Source organism: Trypanosoma brucei, chromosome 9 (assembly GCF_000002445.2).
Source record: "Trypanosoma brucei brucei TREU927 chromosome 9, whole genome shotgun sequence".
NCBI classification, from domain to species: Eukaryota; Euglenozoa; class Kinetoplastea; order Trypanosomatida; family Trypanosomatidae; genus Trypanosoma; species Trypanosoma brucei.
The window spans coordinates 1992614-2010761 of NC_007282.1; the positions used below are offsets into that span (position 1 = coordinate 1992614).

The following is an 18148-nucleotide window of genomic DNA, read 5'->3' on the forward strand; positions in this document are numbered from 1 at the left end:
ACGATATCTTTGTTCACTATTTAATTGCGTACGTTCAGTTGTTCGTTATTAAATTGAGACAAAGAAATGCAACAAAAATCGGACGCCGTTACACCGCTTCCCCTGAAGCAGATGTTCCCGTTAGCACTCGTTCTGCTAAACGAAAGTCTTTGTTCTTCAATACTTCTGCCCTATGTTGGATACCTCGTGTCATTCTTCGAAAAGTGTCCCCCAGAGGAGGCCGGTTACATGTCAGGAGTGGTTTTGGGATCCTTCATGCTTGGGCAGTTCACGAGCGGCAAAATGTGGGGTTGGATGAGTGACTATTACGGTCGTAAACCAACCCTTGCGTTAGGTCTTATTATCGGTGGGTTGATGGTTCTTTGCTTTGGCTTCAGCGGCAACATCTGGGTTTGCATCATTTTTCGTTTCTTTCATGGCCTCTCGAACGGAAACCTTTTGGTCGCAAAGACAGTACTGGCTGATATTCTCGACAGAACCAATGAAGCCCAAGGGTTTGCGATGGTTAGTTTCACGTACGGTTTCGGGATTCTAATCGGTCCGGCGATGGGTGGACTGCTGTACGATCCCGCAAACAGCAATATGTTTCGTTGGGCAGGTTTCAGAAAAGATGGCGTTTTCGCCCGCTACCCGGGACTGATGCCAGCAGTTGCATGCTTCTTCTACGCTATTTTTGCTCTTGTCATATGTTTGGTGTTTCTAGCGGAGACCAATCCTCATGCTCGACCTTTACCAGGGTGGATTTTGGCGCTCCTACCATCTTCGCTGCGACTCAGAGCCACACATGAGGTGGTCCCAAATAATGAAAATATAGAGGCTGTAGTTGTCGAGCCGGAGCCGGATTATTTTTTCAATGGGTTACCTGATGAGTCTGATATCTTAGGTGAAAATCATGGGACTGCGACATGGGAGAAGTCTCAACAGCTTTCTTTTCGGAAGGACGGAACAAACGAAGAAGCGAAGCAACACAAAGAAGCAGCACCTAACGGTACAAATGGTCGGGTGGATTCTCATCTAGAAGTAGATCGCGAGGCGAGTGCCCCGGCTCTGCGCGGTGCAGATGAAATAAGTGTTGCTACTTCTCAAGAAAAGGAACCGTTTGGGTACAGAGATTCATTTGTAAACCCCAATACGAGGTGTGTATTAGTCACCTACATGCTCATTTGCTGTGGAGATGTGGCGTTCTCGGAGATTTTTTCGTTGTGGGCGATTGCAGGGACATCTCATGGAGGACTCGGTTATCAGGCCAGTGCGGTTGGGACGCTTCTCTTAACGAACAGTTTCCCGTGTCTCTTGTCTAACGTCACGTTGCACCTCGCATGTCGCGTGATTACCAACAAATTAGTTTTGTGGCGTATTTCCGTGATGATAATTTCTGTGGTAGTTGGTTTGATGCCTTTCGTGACGTATGCGGTGGGAGGTGCACAGATCCCCTTACTTCTCATGTGCACATTTGCCAGGCAGTGGTTTAGTTCCTGGGCTTTCGGACTCATTACAATATTTACTGCTCGCGTTGCGCCACCCCTTCACACAGGTACAATGTATGGTATTGCCCAATCTTGTGGCTCAATAGTGCGTTGCGTGATTCCGTTCGCAATTACCCCACTGTTTGCGTGGTCAATATCAGGTCATAAGCCCATTCCATTCAACAGCGTGCTTACCTTTCTCATTTCATCCGTAATGTTTATCTCTGCATGTGTTGGTTCGTTAGGTCTCAAGGTTGAAGACGAAAACGAGCTGCAAAACGAACAGCAACTCGAAACAAACTATGTGGTGGTTATGGATTGCGAATTTGATGACGGGGACGCTAGGGGTGGAATTTTCACAGGTATTAAGGGGTGAAATAGAGAAAAAAATGGGCAATAGATTTGTTAATGAGAGCATATATATACATATGTATATATACGCTACATTTTATATATGTGACGCGAGGAAGAAGAAAAAAAATGATTAATCAAAGAATGTGTAATCGGTTAGTATCCACTTACAAGAATTTATGTTTATATTCCTCTGTATGTGCATGTTTGGTGATTCGTAACCAAACCGTCTTTTGCGTGGTCTTACCATCCGATTCCCCTTATCTTGCTTAAACGTGATTATGTTTGTTGCAGCCCAAAGTGCTTGACGTGCACTTCGCTCCTGTCATCAGTTTGTGCGCGGCCAAAAATTTTTTTATTGTGTTCCTTCGCCCTCGTAAAGAAAAGGGCTGTGAGCGAGGAAGAGAAAGAGGAAGGTGTCACGAGCACGCTAACATTCTTTACAAAAATCATCCCTTTACATACAGGCTGCGCGCAATAAGGCAAGCATGTGTGCTTTATGACTGTGTGTTACATAGTACAAAAATTTCAGTTGTCGCGGCGCGAAGTAAGCAAGGAGAAATAATAAGTGGGTTAGAAGGTATGGGGGAAAAACAAACAAACATACTACAAATATATATCTGTATCTATATATAAATATACATGCTTCTATATTTATAATAACGAGGCAAAGTTGGTAACGACAACGGCAAAAGGGAGTGCAAATAAAGTGATGTCGCAACGACAAGGGGTAAAAAAGGGAATTCAAGCGGAGGAAGCGTTTCGACTTGGTATACCTTTTTTAAAAGTGAATGTTTAATAAAGGGGTGATCGATACAAAAACGGCAAAAATGAAACAACGAAACGAAAAGAAGCACATATGTGGCTGCGTGGGATACCCTAAAGTTAAATTTCTCGCTCACTCTTTTGTCTTTCTTCCTCTTTTTTTTTCGACTTCCTTCATTCTTTCATAAATAAACAGACTGAGACAGATTGTGAGAAGGTAAAAGGAACTAATCGAGAAAGGATAAAAGGAATATAACAGTAAAGAAAATTAGAGTATGTATCGTGCCCATTTCTTCGCGTCGGTTCTGCTACTGACGATGTGGATTTGTTCCCTTTGATGATCCTCTTATTTATAATCATCATTGCTTTTGTTGCTTTTATTATTTTAACTTTACTTTTCATCCTTCCTTCTGTTTTGGCATTTTACTCGCATTTTTTTCTTTATTTCGTTGTTATTTGTGAACCTTCTCAGACATCGAATGCATCTTACTACTGTTATTATAATTGGAGAGAAAGATCAGAATCCACAAATCATTCCTCTTGATGTCTGTTTTGTTTTTTTTTTTTGGTTTGGTTCTTATGATTTTATTTGGGCCTTATTGTTTATTGACGCTGGCTTCTTTCTCCTTTCTGCTGGACCATTCAGTACCATGGGTGTCCGTTAACTCCCCCTTTCGTAGCGTTATTCAGTCCCTTTCTAATATCAAAATTTATACTGTCATCACTATTTATATTTGGTATGTGAAACAAAATCCAAATGGCAACGATTAGGTTGGGACGCACACTGAGATGAGGCTGGCGCTGCGTCGAATAGAAACAATCACTTATTTGTTGATACCTATTCATTTGGTTGCTACTGTACGCTACAATACGGGGTTTATATTAGGATTTACTTATATATATATGTGTGTGTATATGTATGTATTCCTCACGAATGAGTGTATGAATATGCAAGAATGCGTATTCATATGTAGCTGAAAGTGTATACCGCATATTGTGTGTTTTTACCTGTGTGTTTGCATGTGTTACATGTACTGCGTTTGATGTGACAATATATCTTTTCTGATGGCTTTGTTGTGAATTGAGTCTCTGCACCAGTTTCGTGTGGGTTGTGTTAATTTTCCTCTTCATTATTCTTCCCATCTTTTCCTTAGTATTCTTCGAAGTACACAGCAGTTAGCTTAACCACTGATCCCTTGGTTATTCACAGCATTTGTATTTGTTGGCGGTGGAACTTATCACCAAAACGGGCTTTCTTTCGTACGATCTCCGGGCAAAACTTTGCATATATTTTAAAATATATTGGTTGTGTTGTAAGCACGAGGGCCATACGAGCGCGTCTGACTGAGGGGGGGGAAAACAAGACTCGTCAAACCTCACTGAATTACCCTTGTGTGTTATTACTGTTTTCCGGGAACTTTAAGTGTCGTAGTGTATAAAAAGATTTTCTGCCTCGGAAAAGGAATTTGGGGAACGAGATTCAGTGTTTAGCCGAAAATTACAGAAAAGAGTAACTTTTTTGGTATATACATATATTATACGGCCGCCAAATTTGTCGTTTTCTGTTAAAGTTAAGAAAAACAAAAGAAGGAGCTGCAAAGCTTCGGGAAGTGGTAGAGAACGATTAGAAGAAAATAGTGAAATAACAACGTGAATGTCCGTCGTTGAAATGGAGAAGGATTCTCAACCAGAACAACCAATGAGGTCGAAGAACTTCCTTCACCGCGTTGGCACAACGATTTTATTCGTTGGAACATCCTTTGCTCTTAGCGTGTGCACCCCAAGATTTCTTCCATCAGCGGTGAAAGATTTCGCTCCAACCATCATGTGGGGGTTCACGTGTTTTTGTGTCCGGAGAGCCTTCAAAATGATGATGACGCTCGTGCTGATTACGCATCTGCTGGCATCCGGAGCCTCACTATGGTCTTGTGGGTTCTCCAACCGTGTTGCGAATCGTGCCCTAATATTTCCCTCCTTTGCTTCGCTTGCAGCACTTCTCGCCACTTGGCGGTTACCGACGATGCCTCTTGAACGTGCGATTGGAGTGAGTCTGGTGCAGACATGGTCCATTTCTTGTGGTCTGATTCTCTTTGCCGTATTTCCTGCAACTCTCATATCCGGCAGCAACTGGAATCAGGCCAAACGCGATGCGCGCTTTGATCAGGTTATTGAACGTGCAACAGATCAGCGGGTGGAGAGGTTTACCGTCCAATCTACGGGTGGTGTTCAGTTGGATGCCGTAGCGGTGATGCCGGAGGACCCAACAGAGCACTGGGTTGCATACTTTGGCGGGAATGCGGAAATAATGGAAAACAGCACGGAGGATATGGCTTTTTCTAATCACCTTGTGCATGCTAATTGGTTGTTTCACAACCCGCGCGGCGTAGGAAGAAGCAGTGGATATGTATGTTGGGCTAACGACTTGGTGGACGATGCCGAGGCTGTTGTGTGGGAAGCGGTTCGACGTTACAATATTAACCCCAAAAATCTTATTTTGTGGGGACACAGTATTGGTGGCGGGGTTGCAGCTGCACTAGCAGGGCGCTATAGCGATTTCCCCTTCCCAGTGTTGTTGGATAGGACATTCTCGCGCCTTAGCGATGCTGCCGTGTCCTTCTCACCGTTTCCTGCCACTGTGACAAGGGGTGCTATTAAGGTAACAACAGGTGACCTTAATGTTGTTAAGAGCTGCCGCAGTTTGAAGGGTCGTAATGTGTTGGTTATATTCCACCGCTCGGATGAAATAATTCGGTTCAATATTTCCTCAATCGCACGTCCCACTGCGGTAAAGAAGTCGGGTTTAAATAAAAGTTCGTTTTTGGAGCTCCAGAGCACGTTCGTCCCCTCTCCTCACAACACTCCACTGGATTATTTTCCTGAGGTGACGCAGATACAAAGGCGTATCATTCAACTTTATGAATAATCGCGAAATACTTTAACAAAATACAAAAAGGAAAAAATCGACACACACACACACATGCACTTCGTACATCTGGCGTTGTTGTTGCTTTGTGAGACCTCGTGCGCATCGCACCCTTCCCCCTTTTTTTGTTCTTCACCATCTACTTTTTATTGTGAAGAAATTCGCATGAGCATCCTTCCTTCTTCTCCCTTCTCGCCTACCCTTGTTTCATCCCAATTCAAGAGACTCGAGGAGTTTTTGACGGCGTGATGTAAAAACATGTGAACTCTGTGATTTTTTTTTAATATATGCGTTTGTGGTAACCTGTTCTTATCCCAATTCATCACCGGTTGCTATTGTTGTGGTGGGTAGTAATAGTGAAATTGCAATGAAACAGCGCCACAGGCACGTTCAAGAGCGTAACAAAGCTGTGTGCACATGGTTTTATACGCACGCATACGTTTTAATTTGATCAACTTTCTACTATATTTGCTACCTACGTCATGTTGTTGACCTTTTCTCGCAATAGACTTCTGCCTTGTTAGGCTGCCGATCAGTTTACTTATTTATTTTTTTAACTGCATTCTTTTACCCCAATACTCCTTTCACCTAGAACACGCGTTTTAACGTGAGTGTTGCTACCCAAAGAGTGAGGGAAAACAATAAGAAAGGGAATAGAACAAAAGGGAGCCGCCATTAACATAGCGAGAATAGTGACAGCTACACCTGCATTGGTGAACACGAGACCTGTAAATATCACGAGGAATAAACGGCTGAGTAGCGTTTATTTCATAGGAAGGGGAGATAGCTGCAATGAAACTCTTCACACCAGAGGAGACCAAACGGGATGAGTCGCGACAGCGAGACCACGCGTCACCCGCGGAGGGTTCCGGGTCTAATGTAACTGTCGTTTCTGGTGTTTGCTCCGCTGAAAGAAGTGTCATACGCGATGCGGAACAGGCCTTTAAGGATGTGGTGACAACCTCACTTGAGGAAATATTACGATTGCGACCACGTGAACCTATGCGGCTCCTGGTAGACAATTTGCTGAAAAGTAGTTCAACCCATGAAATAGAACGTCACGAGATTTCTGTGGGAGACGGTACGAACTGTGTTCTCTCAAAGGCATGCACACGGAAGAATGGAGCGGACTCGCTATGTGTCGGTGGCCTTCCACTCCTGCGACTTATAGCACCGAACAGTTTTGAGGTAGACGCGGCGGTTCGTTGCCTTAGCGAAACAATCGACCCCGATGCGAAATTGATTGTTTTCATCGAACAGCCGAATCCATCTGTCGATTTGTTTTTTGTGGGAGGTATACCATACTTCGCTAATTTGACGGAGCAATTAATGGCACGGCGTCGTGACGGTAATCCTGACACAGTTCTTGATAGCGCCGTTGGCACTGATAAAATAATAGCTCATATTGGAGAGGCACTGAGGTTAGGCACTAAAACAATAAAGGAAACTATCGGTTCACTTGCTGCATCAATGCAGCGGTGTTCATTTATTGAGCTTCCCAGGCTGCAGCGTAACTTCTTCGAGATGTTTCATGTCGTGGACGCTGCTCTACACTCTCGCAAGCACGACCACCTATTTCCTCACTCGGTTACATCTGTTCCGGGCGTTCTTCTGGTTTCATATAACCCATCTACGGCTCCCATGACCTTCACAAGGGTTATCGCAACTGTTTTGCCGTTGTACGAAGAAGTGCAGCGCCTTAAGGTGGCGGAAACTCTTCTTGCAAATAAAACCCGCATACAAAAGTTAGACTTTCACTACGTCACGGAATATTGGAGGGGAGTGCTTCAGAGACGTGATTCACGGGACAAAACGCGGGGAGAATCGGTCACAGTAAGCCAGCGTGCTCCAAAGAAAGCATCCGGGCGTAACCCCAAGGGGAATCCACCAAAACCGAAAACATTGCCAGTGGAGCAACTTCTAAGGGTGCAGAGGCGTGAGAGCGAGGACGCGGCGTTTCTTCGTGTTGTTCAACACCTTCAGTCGAATGCTGTGGTGCGTATTCAGGCGCTGTATCGCGGGCACCGATGGAGGAAACGGCTTGGATCGGCATTGAGTGACAAGTTACGGACCCGTGCCCAAACATCTAGTGAGGCACAGTGGGTGGAGGATCTTCCCCTGTCAACACCACCTCTCTTGCGACAGTGCGTTGAAAAGGTCAGTGCGGCACACGGTGAGTTGTTTGGCAATTATGTGATATCATGCCCGCCCATGCCACGCATCGTAAAAATTTTGAAACCTACATCACGTGCGATCAAGGTACGTAAAGAAGACGGCACTGAAGATGTTGACAGCGAAGAGGAAACGTGGGAGGAGGAGCATATTGTTGTGCCAGTGAATCGTCAAACGAAACCGCCACCTCACTTTAACTTGCTACGTCGCCTTATGGAGTGCGAATATGCTGGTAGGTGCAACACCGTGAAGTACGCTGCTAATATCCAACAAGATTGCGCCGGTCTTTCAACGCTTCAACGACGTGCATATGATTGTTACAAGTCGCTGGTGCTAAATCTCCTACATATTGCATACTTGGAATTGTATCGCAGGGGGAGGATACCTTTAACCGTAAGGAATTTTGAAGAATATGTTAACCGCTGGCACTCGGAAATATTTAGCTGGTTCTCAGCGCCGCACATTTTTTCGCGTATCGCCCTCCGAAAGGCGATGAAACCACCATACCCTGTTCCGGTAATATGCACGAAGGAGACTTTGGAGAAGGAGCGCGTACTCATTGTACGGGCATACGGTAGGGGTGGGATCTACCATGGTCCTAGTTCGGAGAAGGGTGCCGTGAAGGAGTGTAAGGAGAGCCTAACCGAGGAAGAAAGAGATGAGGAACAGGAAGAATTCTTGCAAACACTACCACCCCTCCCGCCTTTAGATTCCGGTGTGGACAACGAACATTACATTTCCGGAGTATACGCAGCACCGGTCCTTCTCTCTCAAAGATGGTGGGAAGCAACTTTGAAAAGACTAACCTCAAGCAACCGTGAAGCGAAAGTGGCTTGGTGGACCCTTTATGATAATCCGGCAGTGTATATCAACGGTCAACCAGTCTCTTTGGTCCCTCGTCATGAGTTGCAGGAAGTTGAAGGTCGTCCATCCTTTGACGAACTAGTGCCGTGCATAGAAGTAGCACGAAAAGCTCCATGTAACTCAACATCATCAAAGGAATGTTCGAACTGTGATCCAATATCCCCGGCGCGCTGCCGTCGATTTACCCTAAGTTGTGCGGGTGGCGAAACAGTGTCCCCGGAACCAACTAGCGATCATCGGGTTGAAGAAGGTAAGACGACACCTGGTGCGAGTGGTGCAGTAGATGCAGCTACCGATACCGATGGTGAAAGCTCTGTCTCTACCTTTGGTGTTTCGCTAGAGAGCGAGGACTCTCACCTCGTACACGAGTTGCAGCAAAATTTTCTTGACGATCAGACGGAGACATACCCTCAGTATTGTACGGTAGGTCCTCTCTGTCAGTACAGTATTCCTGCCCCTGTACATGGTCTACAACCACTTATTATCGCACCGCCAATGCCCAGTGTGCATTGCAGCGAACACGGCTACCAGTGTAGAGAAGATCGCAACACCTCTTCCACAGGTATCGACTCCGCGTGCTACTTTCCGAGTGACCATGCCGTCTCCCATGGAAGTGAGACGGCGTTTAATCATCAGAACTCCGTAACACTGGAATGGGACGACTTTTCGGTCGCATCGCAAAGAAAACCTTCGGTTGGGCAACCGTCTCGAACAACCGCCAAAAAGAGTTCCGCTTTTGGGGAAGGCGCCAATGTACACAACGTCGCGACCGTTAGTGCCATGGCGACACATGTGGGTCAGCGAATTATGCACGAAGGACGGTTTTTACACGAAAGACCTTGGCTCACGCCAGTTTGTATTCGGTCGCGAGGTCCATCCTTCTCTGATTTTATGATCAAGTGTCTTCACCAGATGCGTGACGGTTACAAGATCGTTGTTGCAGTGGATGAACCGTATCAGATCATGTTGTTCAACGCCGTATGTCTGTTGAAGATGGCGGCGAAGGAAGAGGAAGATTTAGAGAGAACCCTGGCCCCAGATACGCCACTTCAAGAAGAATCAGTGGTCCCTACATTAGCGCCACATGAGCTCCTTTCAAGCGAAACGGCGGAGTGCCTTTCCCTCTTACAACCCTTCTATGATGAACTGAGTAAGAGCGTTGACAACACTGTTGTTTCTGTTGAAGGGTGCGCCATTATGGTGCAGAAAGTAATGAAGCGGATGTCTCCAGGAGGACTCTTGTTTCTTGATCAAATTCCCATGCTTATGGAGCAAGCAGAAAGGGAAAAAAACCAGCGTTTGCTCGGTGAATCCATACTTGCAGTTGTGCAGCGGATAGAGTTGTTTTGCTGGTTGGTAATCTTCGAAGCGTTTCTCGCATCAGCGATTAGAAGTCAATCAAACGGCATGAAAATTGATGAGATTTTGCCAAAGTTTCACACGTATGTTAACGCTTCCAATGTTGTGCATTGGATTGACTACATCGACCCTTGGAAGGATGTGCCTCACCGATCGCCAGATCCGTTTCATTTGCGGTACAGCAATGGGCTGCGGCGATGGGACAATCCAAGTTTCATTTTTAGAGGCGCGACTGTGTTGTAGGTGTTCATAGCCCCTTTATTATCTCAGCCTTCCAATAGGGTGGCTGTAGAACTGAGGTACGTAGGGAGCGGCACTGAGAGGTAAAGGATAATGTCAAGATGATAAACATTAAGGTGTTTCTTGTTGTGTTCCTGGGACACCTTTTGTGCTCTGGTGTAGCCTGATGTGTGGTTCATTTGTTGTTCCGCTATCACATCACCTCCACCATCGTCTCGCGTTTGTTTTTCCGCTTTTCGTACTGGATGTGTCTACATTAGATTTGATTTTTATGTATGTGTGTGTTATTATTATTGTTATTTTTAATCAAATAAAAAAAACAGTTTGCATGCTGCTGGCCATCAAAGGAAGAAAATACATTAAATTTGTATACTTGTGGTGGCAGGAGGTGGGCACGATGGCGTTCTGGTGCACATCAAATGTAAGAAGATAGGACATTTCCTCTGTCGTCTTCTTTCGTTCCATTCAAAGGTCGGCAGTTTGTTGTCTATGTCCTTTGCAAATTCTGTGCTGTTACCATCAAGCGAGTGTGTCGGTACCCCTCCATGTTTCTATTAACGGCCCTTCATTTCCCCCCCCCTTTTTTAACACTTCTCTGCGCAAGGCTTCCATCCCCTTTTTGCCGCCCCCACGGGGTGCAAGCTACTTTGTGTGCTGTTCATGTGGTGGAGTGTTCGCCTTTTCCAACGCGGGACGGCAGCCGGCCCAACCGCAATGACCGCCGCCTCACCGCTCACTGAATCATGCGCCACGCAGCAGGTAACAACCAAGAATGTTCGTCGTCCAAGCAAGTTACAACGTCAAATGTTTATGGATCGCATGAAGAAGCGGCACCGTGCAAGGGTGAAAATGATCGCTGCACAAGAGCAATCACATTTGGCTACGGTACGCTCCTCGAATTTGAACGGGCGCGACGTCATTATGGCTCAGCTTGCGGATGAAATATTTAGCAGGGGACATAAACACGTCTGCTGTGCCACAAACATCTCTTTTGTACCAGATGGTAACCCCGCAATGCCAGAGGTTGCACTCGCAGGACGGGGGCAGTGTGGAAAAAGTTCACTGTTGAGGTCTCTGTTTCGCTCGTCTAGAGAAGTAGGACGCTCGAACGTGAAGTTGCGTCGTGATGCGATGAACTTTTTTAATGTGGGTGGAGGTGTCTTCAATATTGTGGATCTTCCGGGATTCGGCGGCACTTCGGTGCCATGGTCCACGCTCCTTCAACATGCTGTTCTACTACGGAACTTTGTGCGGTGCCGACCGAACCTCAAGATGTTGTATTATTGCATGGATGTGCACTACAGGCACGGAGTTTATATTCAAGACCTCGATCTGCTGCGTTTCCTTTCCAAGGAAGTACCAAATTTCACGATTGTCGTAACAAAAGGTGACCAGTTAGACACTACAAAGTCGCGAAATGTGTTTAGGTTGGAGGATATACGAAAAGAGCTGTTATTCCATGACATAACGCATCCAGTACTTGTTACAAGTGCCTATCATATGGGAGGTGTTGATGCACTTCGCTTTGACATGGTGATGAACTGCCTTCACGCACTTCCCACGGAACGCCTAACAATAACTGAAGCGAAGCGACTGTCGGAGCGGCTCCTAACACAGCGCGAAATTGGGACCGTACGACATTTGCCGTTGGCACCCACACAACTGCAGGATGAATTAAGGAACTGGAGCGAAGAAGTGGAAAAAGAACGGGCAATAGAGCCAGTTACACCGGGAAGTATGGAGCAGAAGCATGAGGGTGAATCCGCACATGGTTTAAGCGAGCGTGACACAAACACCAGTGGTTGTTCAAGAGGCAAATGCACTTCAAAGGCAGTAGCGGTTGAGGTGGGTAGCTCTGTTACTCCCGCTGATATCTCCCTTGCGCTAGATCAGGCAGAAGCGTTTACCTCTCTCAAGAAAAAGGTAACCAACGAAGGGTTGATGAAATACGTTAGACAAACAAGTCCGTGGCGCAATCCACTCTTGTGGCCAGAAAATGTTGTGCCAACAAAACATCCGAAGGCCAATATCATGCGATGTCCGGAGGACCCACACAACCCTTATCTTACTCAGGCGCATTTTGTGTGCCCACGCGCCGACATGTACTTCCGTCGACCAAACGTTGGTACCCGCAAGGGTGTGGAAAAGGGTCGCTACGAGGCAGATCGGCCACTGGCCTTCCTCCTTAAACCTTATACCATTCCGTATTTCCCTGATGTTGTCGACGTGAAAATGCATCCACTACCGTGGACATTTCTCGGAAGTCGTGAGGCATACTATGAATCAACTGGTGGGCGTCAACTCGGGGTGCGCATGGCACAGTACGTTACTAACGGTGAGATACGCGCACTTAACGACAACCCTGCACCCACACAACCTGATCTTACGAAGGAGCTTCAGAAGTTGGAGCGTAAGAGGTATGGTTCATCCATCGCGATGCTACGACCACCGGGAAAGCAGGTGAAGGGTCTAACCACCGGTATGCCGTCAGTGCTTATTCACGGTAGCGAATGTGTTGATCAAGTAACCGCAGCGCCTCCACAACCCTTAGGCGCAGGAAAGTAACGACATGTTCACGGAGGCCTGTTTCTTCACAAATATGTTTCTGAATGACGCAGTGGAGGAGATCTACATGAGTGGTATATACTTTCTGTCATTAACGTCACCCATGCGAGCGAACGCAAAAAAAGTGTGAGGGTTGCTGCTGAAGTTGCGGCACGTAGGGATGCAAGGTTTAAGTCCCGCTTCAGTCGAGCCGGGTTTATGAACTGTTACTACTTTAGTTTGGTGTACACGCACCTGTGGGTTGCACAGATGTAACCATTCTCAGATTCTCCATACTTTGATCCCTCTCGATTGTCCTTGTGTACATGTACAAAAACTAATGCAGGTAGCTTAGTGTTTAAATGAAGTTGGTCCGTCATATAGAAACCATAGAAAATCGTGGCTACCTCTTCGAATTTACAATTGATGTGAACTCACCTGATGAACCCGAACTCTCGCGGGCTCGGCGGTACTACGTGGTAGCCACAGATCCGTCGCCGTCACGAGCCTTTTGTTACTTATCCATATATTTCCGTGATCCTTCGCTTTATTCCCCAAAGAGCCGCTGGTTTTCGCTGCACAACCGGGTCTTCGGTCCCATAGGGCACGACCGTTTTGTTGGGGAACTTCTCAAGGTGTCCCAAGCCGAGGCTGAGAGCTATAGTCTGTTCACGGATGAGCCAGCTGCGCGAGCAGCACTCGGTGTAATCTCCACCAACAGGGTGGACCCAACGGGAGGGAGGGCGGCGCGTGGTGGGGATGCGCATGGATCCCCCTTTGAAACGCCACGGGATGTGAAAACGGCAGCCGCAGTTCAAATTCTCTCAGAAAATGTAAAGGCACGTTTGGGGAAGGGCGTAGAGACCCTTTTAGGACCACCATACACAGTGTCAAAGGAAGCTATGACTTCCACACGTGACGCTGACTTCCAGTCGCAAGGGAATCAGCTACGAGAGGCACGTCAGCTTCTACAACTTGAACGGAACCAACATGAGAAAGACGTGGAACATTTGATGAGTGAGATTAGCCAACTACACAAGCAATTGAAAAACGTCGGTTATGAAGGAAAGGCAAGGCAACAGGAACAGCAAACAACCGCCCTGAGAGACTCTCAGGAGCGTGAGCGACTTTTGCAGCTGACAATAGACGAAAATGTTTTGCTTAAACAACGTTACCACCATGCTTGCGTAGAGTTGGAGCACTGGCGTATGGAATGTCGCCGACTGAAGCACAAATGTGACCAAAAGGCGATGGCTTCAACGCAAGCAACTAAGTGTGTGAGCCAGGAAGAGTATAACGACCTGGAAAAGCGTCACCGACTCCTACATAAGGAGCTTCATGAGCTTTCAGAGGAAAAGATGGAATTAGAGAGTAGGTTGCGCAAAGCCGATGAGGAGGCGGCCCGAAGAAGTATGGAATTGAGGCTCGCCTTGCAGGCACTGCACTCACTGGGGAGGGGTCTAGACAACGTACAGCACAAATTGCCTCTCGTGTTGCGGAGTGAATAACGCGTGTTAGGAGAGTTGTCGGAGTGGGCAAAAAGGGATTGTTATGCCGATGGGATTCGAGCTGGGAAGGGTGAGGAAAGACCCTACGGAAGGTGCAGTTGTGTTATGCAAAGTATTATTATTATATATATGGCTATCGGTGACAATAATTACCTACTTCGTTTTATCCAAATTGTGAGCAATGTATGAAAATGCGTAATTTTTAATCCACTTAGTGCTTCGTCGTCCAACTTGACTGCCATTTTATGTTCTCCCTCTTCCCTCCCCCTTTGTCCGCACACTTTTCCATGTGCAAACATATGGAGCAAAGACAGTAGGCGAGAAAAGAAGTGCAATGGGGATGCTTAACAACTGATATGTGCACCAAACGGGCAGTCTAGCTACTACCACCATACTCACACACTTATCCATAGAAATATCGTACTTTCTCAACGGGACCTCACGAACTGATTTCGTGATGTATATACCTTTGCTAAGTAATAATTTTAGCGGAGTGTATCTCCTTCCATGTTGCTGTGCAGCACTGGGGAATAACAATAAGTGAAGGTGTGAACTATATCCCATGCTGTTTAGGTAGTCAAATGGGGAAGAGCGGATGGGGACTTTGCCTTCACTACTTCATATCTCCTGTTCCGTTATGGGAAAGGAGAGGAATTTTTTTTCCTTCCTCCCTCTTCCAAAGCGGACTTGTTGATATTTTTAATTTCGTTGCTGAGACGTCTGTCATTACACCATTTGTTCACTTCTTCCAGTTGTCTTTGTATTCGATGGAAGGATTTCTGTAAGAAGGTGGCCATATTTATGCCGCTTGCTCATCATTCTCCAGGGTGCCACTACTGAACTCGGACGAGGAGCCCATTCCTTTTATTCAGGGATGTTATGCATGAAATATCCCCACGTCACCTGCTCTGTGAAACCATTTAGTGTGGTCTATTATTGTTGATATTGGCAGCCGGTGGGTCGCTGTTTTAAACGTCTCTTTTCTTTATCCACCACCGAGCTCCACCTCTGAAACACGTTGTGAACTCCTTGTATTAGCACATATACAGAAAGGGAAGACAAGAATAAGAGAAAGAAAGAAAAGTAGAGCCCTCTCAAATGGCGACCCGTGACCGTACGACAGAGTTTCTTCAATACCGCAGCGCCAAAACTCGCCAAACTGACTCGCAAGGTCTCTTACAAGAGGACAGAGGTGCTTCAACCTTTAGCACCTTCGTTGCACCTCTGTGGATGCAGAAGATGGATGAGGTTCGCGAGCTGCAGAGAAAGATTCGGAAGCATATGGAGTCGCTGGAAAAGCTGTGGCGAAACAATCTAAAGATTGAGTTTAGCTCGTCGCGAGACGAGGGACGTGAGGAAATGGATATTGAGCGTCTGCGAGTTTCTATTGATAATCTCTTCAAGCAGAGTGAGAAAGTAGTTAATGAACTCGAAGTGGCCTACATGCGTGAGCTCCCTGACGAGGGAACTGATGCGGAGTTGAGTATACTTCGTAATGTGAAGATGTGTCTTGTTAACGAACTCAGCAACATTGGTAAATTATACCGTGAGAGCGAGCGGCGATACGTTATGGATCTAAAAAAGCAGCAATCGGTCGCGAAGCGATGGGGAAACAGTGAACGACAGCGAGTCATCGAGCAGGAGCTTGAAACCGATGCTGTAATGAACCGTTGCCTCCAAAAGGGCATGTCTCAGGAGCAGGTAGAGGCGATGCTTCTCAATCAACAATTGGCGGATGAGCGTGTGAAGGAATTTGAACACATATATACATCAATAAAGTCCATGCACGAGATGTTCTCTGACATGAAAACGCTCGTTATTGAGCAAGGTGCCGTGCTCGACCGTATTGATTACAACATGTCGATCACTCACGAACGCGTGCAGAGTGGTAGAGCGGAGTTGGAAAAGGCAGCGGAATATCAGGAGGCCGGGTTGTTCAAAACATGTTTCTTGTTTTTAGTGGTAACTATCTTTGTGCTTTTGTTCATTCTTCTGTTTCAAAAGATGCTGTCTTAAACCTGAATCCATTACGCAACAACCCCCGGCGGCATTAACCCTGGGAAATGCAAACGGATCCCTCAAACTGTTGCTGAGACATCTATGTCTATTGCTCATGAATAAAGGCGAAAAGCACAGAAAGGAAAGGGAATAATATCTTCACTTTTGTTCCTTGCTTCCTTTTCCCTGCCACATAATCTTCTATAGTTTCGTTTTGGGTTCATGATTGTGCCTTGATGGAGTATGAGCAGTGCATCTGGCGGGAGACTTCCAGAATTTAGCACCACAAACACACCTACGTATACGTACACCTTATTTATTCACGGCTCTTACTGTTGCATCAGACTGCGCGACCGAAAGCACCGTCAACATCTTGGTGTTATCTTGTTGCTATTCGTGCCCCTGTGGAGGGAGAGGGGATGGTTATACCTTCTGGTAATGCGATATGAAGAAAAGTTTTCCTAAGTGAATCGGTGGATTTTATTTCCAGAATTGCTATCTCTGACCACCTCTTGACCCTATTCTCTTAAAATTAACCTTTATTTTTCCGGTGCTGCTTTCTTACCTTTAATTATTATTATTATTATTTTTGTGGGGTGACCAACAAGAGATAGTGTATCCTATCAACACAACATAATTTGTGGTATGAAGCGGGAAAGTAAGGAAACCTTGTCGCGAGATTTATTTTTTATTTTCATATGAACTTCGTTCCTCTTTATAGATCAATTTTGAAGGGGATTCATACCGCAAAACAACATCCATACCACCTGCAAGATATACGTTTCATCCTTTCGTACCCGCTCGTGAAACCGGTGTATTATGCGACCAAACCGAACAGCGAGTTGAAGCAACTGGAGCCCCTGCAGGGAATTGACACCCCGCTCCTTGTCCGAACTTGTCTTGAGGACCTCCGCAGGGCTTTCATGTCTGTGCCTTCGAAAGACATGTCGGTGGCGCAGCAATTCGTATACATGCGTGAGTTGGGGTGGTTGAAGTGTAGATTGGAGAATATTGCTAGCGAGTCGACTGATGCAATTCTCAAAGAAGCACGCGTGGTTGCTTCCGAAGTGACGGATGATGACTTCCTAGACGACCAAATCATTGTGCGACAGGGCCGCCCCAACAATAAAGAACTTCAGTGTGTACAGACAGGTAATAATGGGAGTGAAATGGGGGATTGTGGGTACGGAGTGGCATCTGCGGGTGCAATTGGGCTGCGCTATGAGATGTTCATTCTTCAAAACGTCGCACCGTTACCACTTGTTAAGGAATTTCTTTCTTCCTTCTCCCAGAACACAGAAGCCGCTGCTGCTGCTGCAACGTCTAACCAGAAATTGCAGGAATTTGCTAGGCGCTACGTACCGCGTACCGTAGTGTGTCAGAATGAGGACCTCACACTGACAATCACCGTGAACGCATTTGATGCGGCATTAACCCGCAAATCAACGGAAGAAAACAACCCCTTCGCACGTGTGCATCGTTACTTCATGATTCGCTTTGACTTATCTCCAAGTGACCCCTTAGTTTTGGGTGTGGATGTTGTCAACTCGTACTTTCTTAGGTTGGACGCTGGGTCAGCTGAGCTTGTGGAGGACATTGGGTACCTTCATGCTGCCGATGTCTGGAAATTGTCCCAGGAGTTGAGGGTGAAAGGCAGCGGGAGCAGCACCGATAGCGACGACACCAAAGACAATGGCTGCGTCGACGGCAGCGTAAGTAGTAAAGAGCACGCCGCTGAAGGAAATGTAAACTGCATGGACCACAATGAGCACGAACACAACCCTACATCGCATTTTGAGTTGAGTTTTATAAATCCGTCGGACGGACCTACAATCATGAAAGGGCAATTGTACTACACGCTGCGAACAAAATCTAGCGCCTCCGCCTCCAAAATGAACGTGGGTGTCATTTCGTTCGGGCACATTCTTTTGTTTAACGACGAATAGTTGAAATTTTAT

The 18148-nt window shown here is 46.3% G+C and overlaps 7 protein-coding genes across 7 annotated transcripts, besides 4 other annotated features; all 7 read left to right on the plus strand.

Annotated features, from left to right (window-relative positions):
* Positions 1 to 66: 66 nt before the first annotated feature.
* On the plus strand, positions 67 to 1842 carry Tb09.211.3870 (uncharacterized protein; the record flags this gene model as incomplete). The annotated part of the gene is made up of 1 exon (XM_822435.1): positions 67 to 1842. One exon carries the CDS (start codon positions 67 to 69, stop codon positions 1840 to 1842), a length of 1776 nt encoding a protein of 591 aa, XP_827528.1.
* Positions 1843 to 2424: 582 nt separating this feature from the next.
* Positions 2425 to 2476: a microsatellite.
* A 1000-nt stretch (positions 2477 to 3476) lies between these two features.
* Positions 3477 to 3503: a microsatellite.
* Positions 3504 to 4236: 733 nt separating this feature from the next.
* On the plus strand, positions 4237 to 5505 carry Tb09.211.3880 (hypothetical protein, conserved; the record flags this gene model as incomplete). Its single annotated transcript, XM_822436.1, has 1 exon — positions 4237 to 5505. One exon carries the CDS (start codon positions 4237 to 4239, stop codon positions 5503 to 5505), a length of 1269 nt encoding a protein of 422 aa, XP_827529.1.
* Positions 5506 to 6297: 792 nt separating this feature from the next.
* On the plus strand, positions 6298 to 10143 carry Tb09.211.3890 (hypothetical protein, conserved; the record flags this gene model as incomplete). Its single annotated transcript, XM_822437.1, has 1 exon — positions 6298 to 10143. One exon carries the CDS (start codon positions 6298 to 6300, stop codon positions 10141 to 10143), a length of 3846 nt encoding a protein of 1281 aa, XP_827530.1.
* Positions 10144 to 10424: 281 nt separating this feature from the next.
* Positions 10425 to 10460: a sequence feature (AT_rich).
* A 340-nt stretch (positions 10461 to 10800) lies between these two features.
* Positions 10801 to 12705, plus strand: Tb09.211.3900 (hypothetical protein, conserved; the record flags this gene model as incomplete). Its single annotated transcript, XM_822438.1, has 1 exon — positions 10801 to 12705. One exon carries the CDS (start codon positions 10801 to 10803, stop codon positions 12703 to 12705), a length of 1905 nt encoding a protein of 634 aa, XP_827531.1.
* A 341-nt stretch (positions 12706 to 13046) lies between these two features.
* Positions 13047 to 14192, plus strand: Tb09.211.3910 (hypothetical protein, conserved; the record flags this gene model as incomplete). Its single annotated transcript, XM_822439.1, has 1 exon — positions 13047 to 14192. The coding sequence occupies one exon, from the start codon at positions 13047 to 13049 to the stop codon at positions 14190 to 14192; it is 1146 nt and encodes a 381-aa protein (XP_827532.1).
* A 1098-nt stretch (positions 14193 to 15290) lies between these two features.
* Positions 15291 to 16208, plus strand: Tb09.211.3920 (syntaxin, putative; the record flags this gene model as incomplete). The annotated part of the gene is made up of 1 exon (XM_822440.1): positions 15291 to 16208. The coding sequence occupies one exon, from the start codon at positions 15291 to 15293 to the stop codon at positions 16206 to 16208; it is 918 nt and encodes a 305-aa protein (XP_827533.1).
* Positions 16209 to 16756: 548 nt separating this feature from the next.
* Positions 16757 to 16781: a sequence feature (AT_rich).
* Positions 16782 to 16888: 107 nt separating this feature from the next.
* Positions 16889 to 18136, plus strand: Tb09.211.3930 (hypothetical protein, conserved; the record flags this gene model as incomplete). Its single annotated transcript, XM_822441.1, has 1 exon — positions 16889 to 18136. One exon carries the CDS (start codon positions 16889 to 16891, stop codon positions 18134 to 18136), a length of 1248 nt encoding a protein of 415 aa, XP_827534.1.
* Between the last annotated feature and the right edge of the window lie 12 nt (positions 18137 to 18148).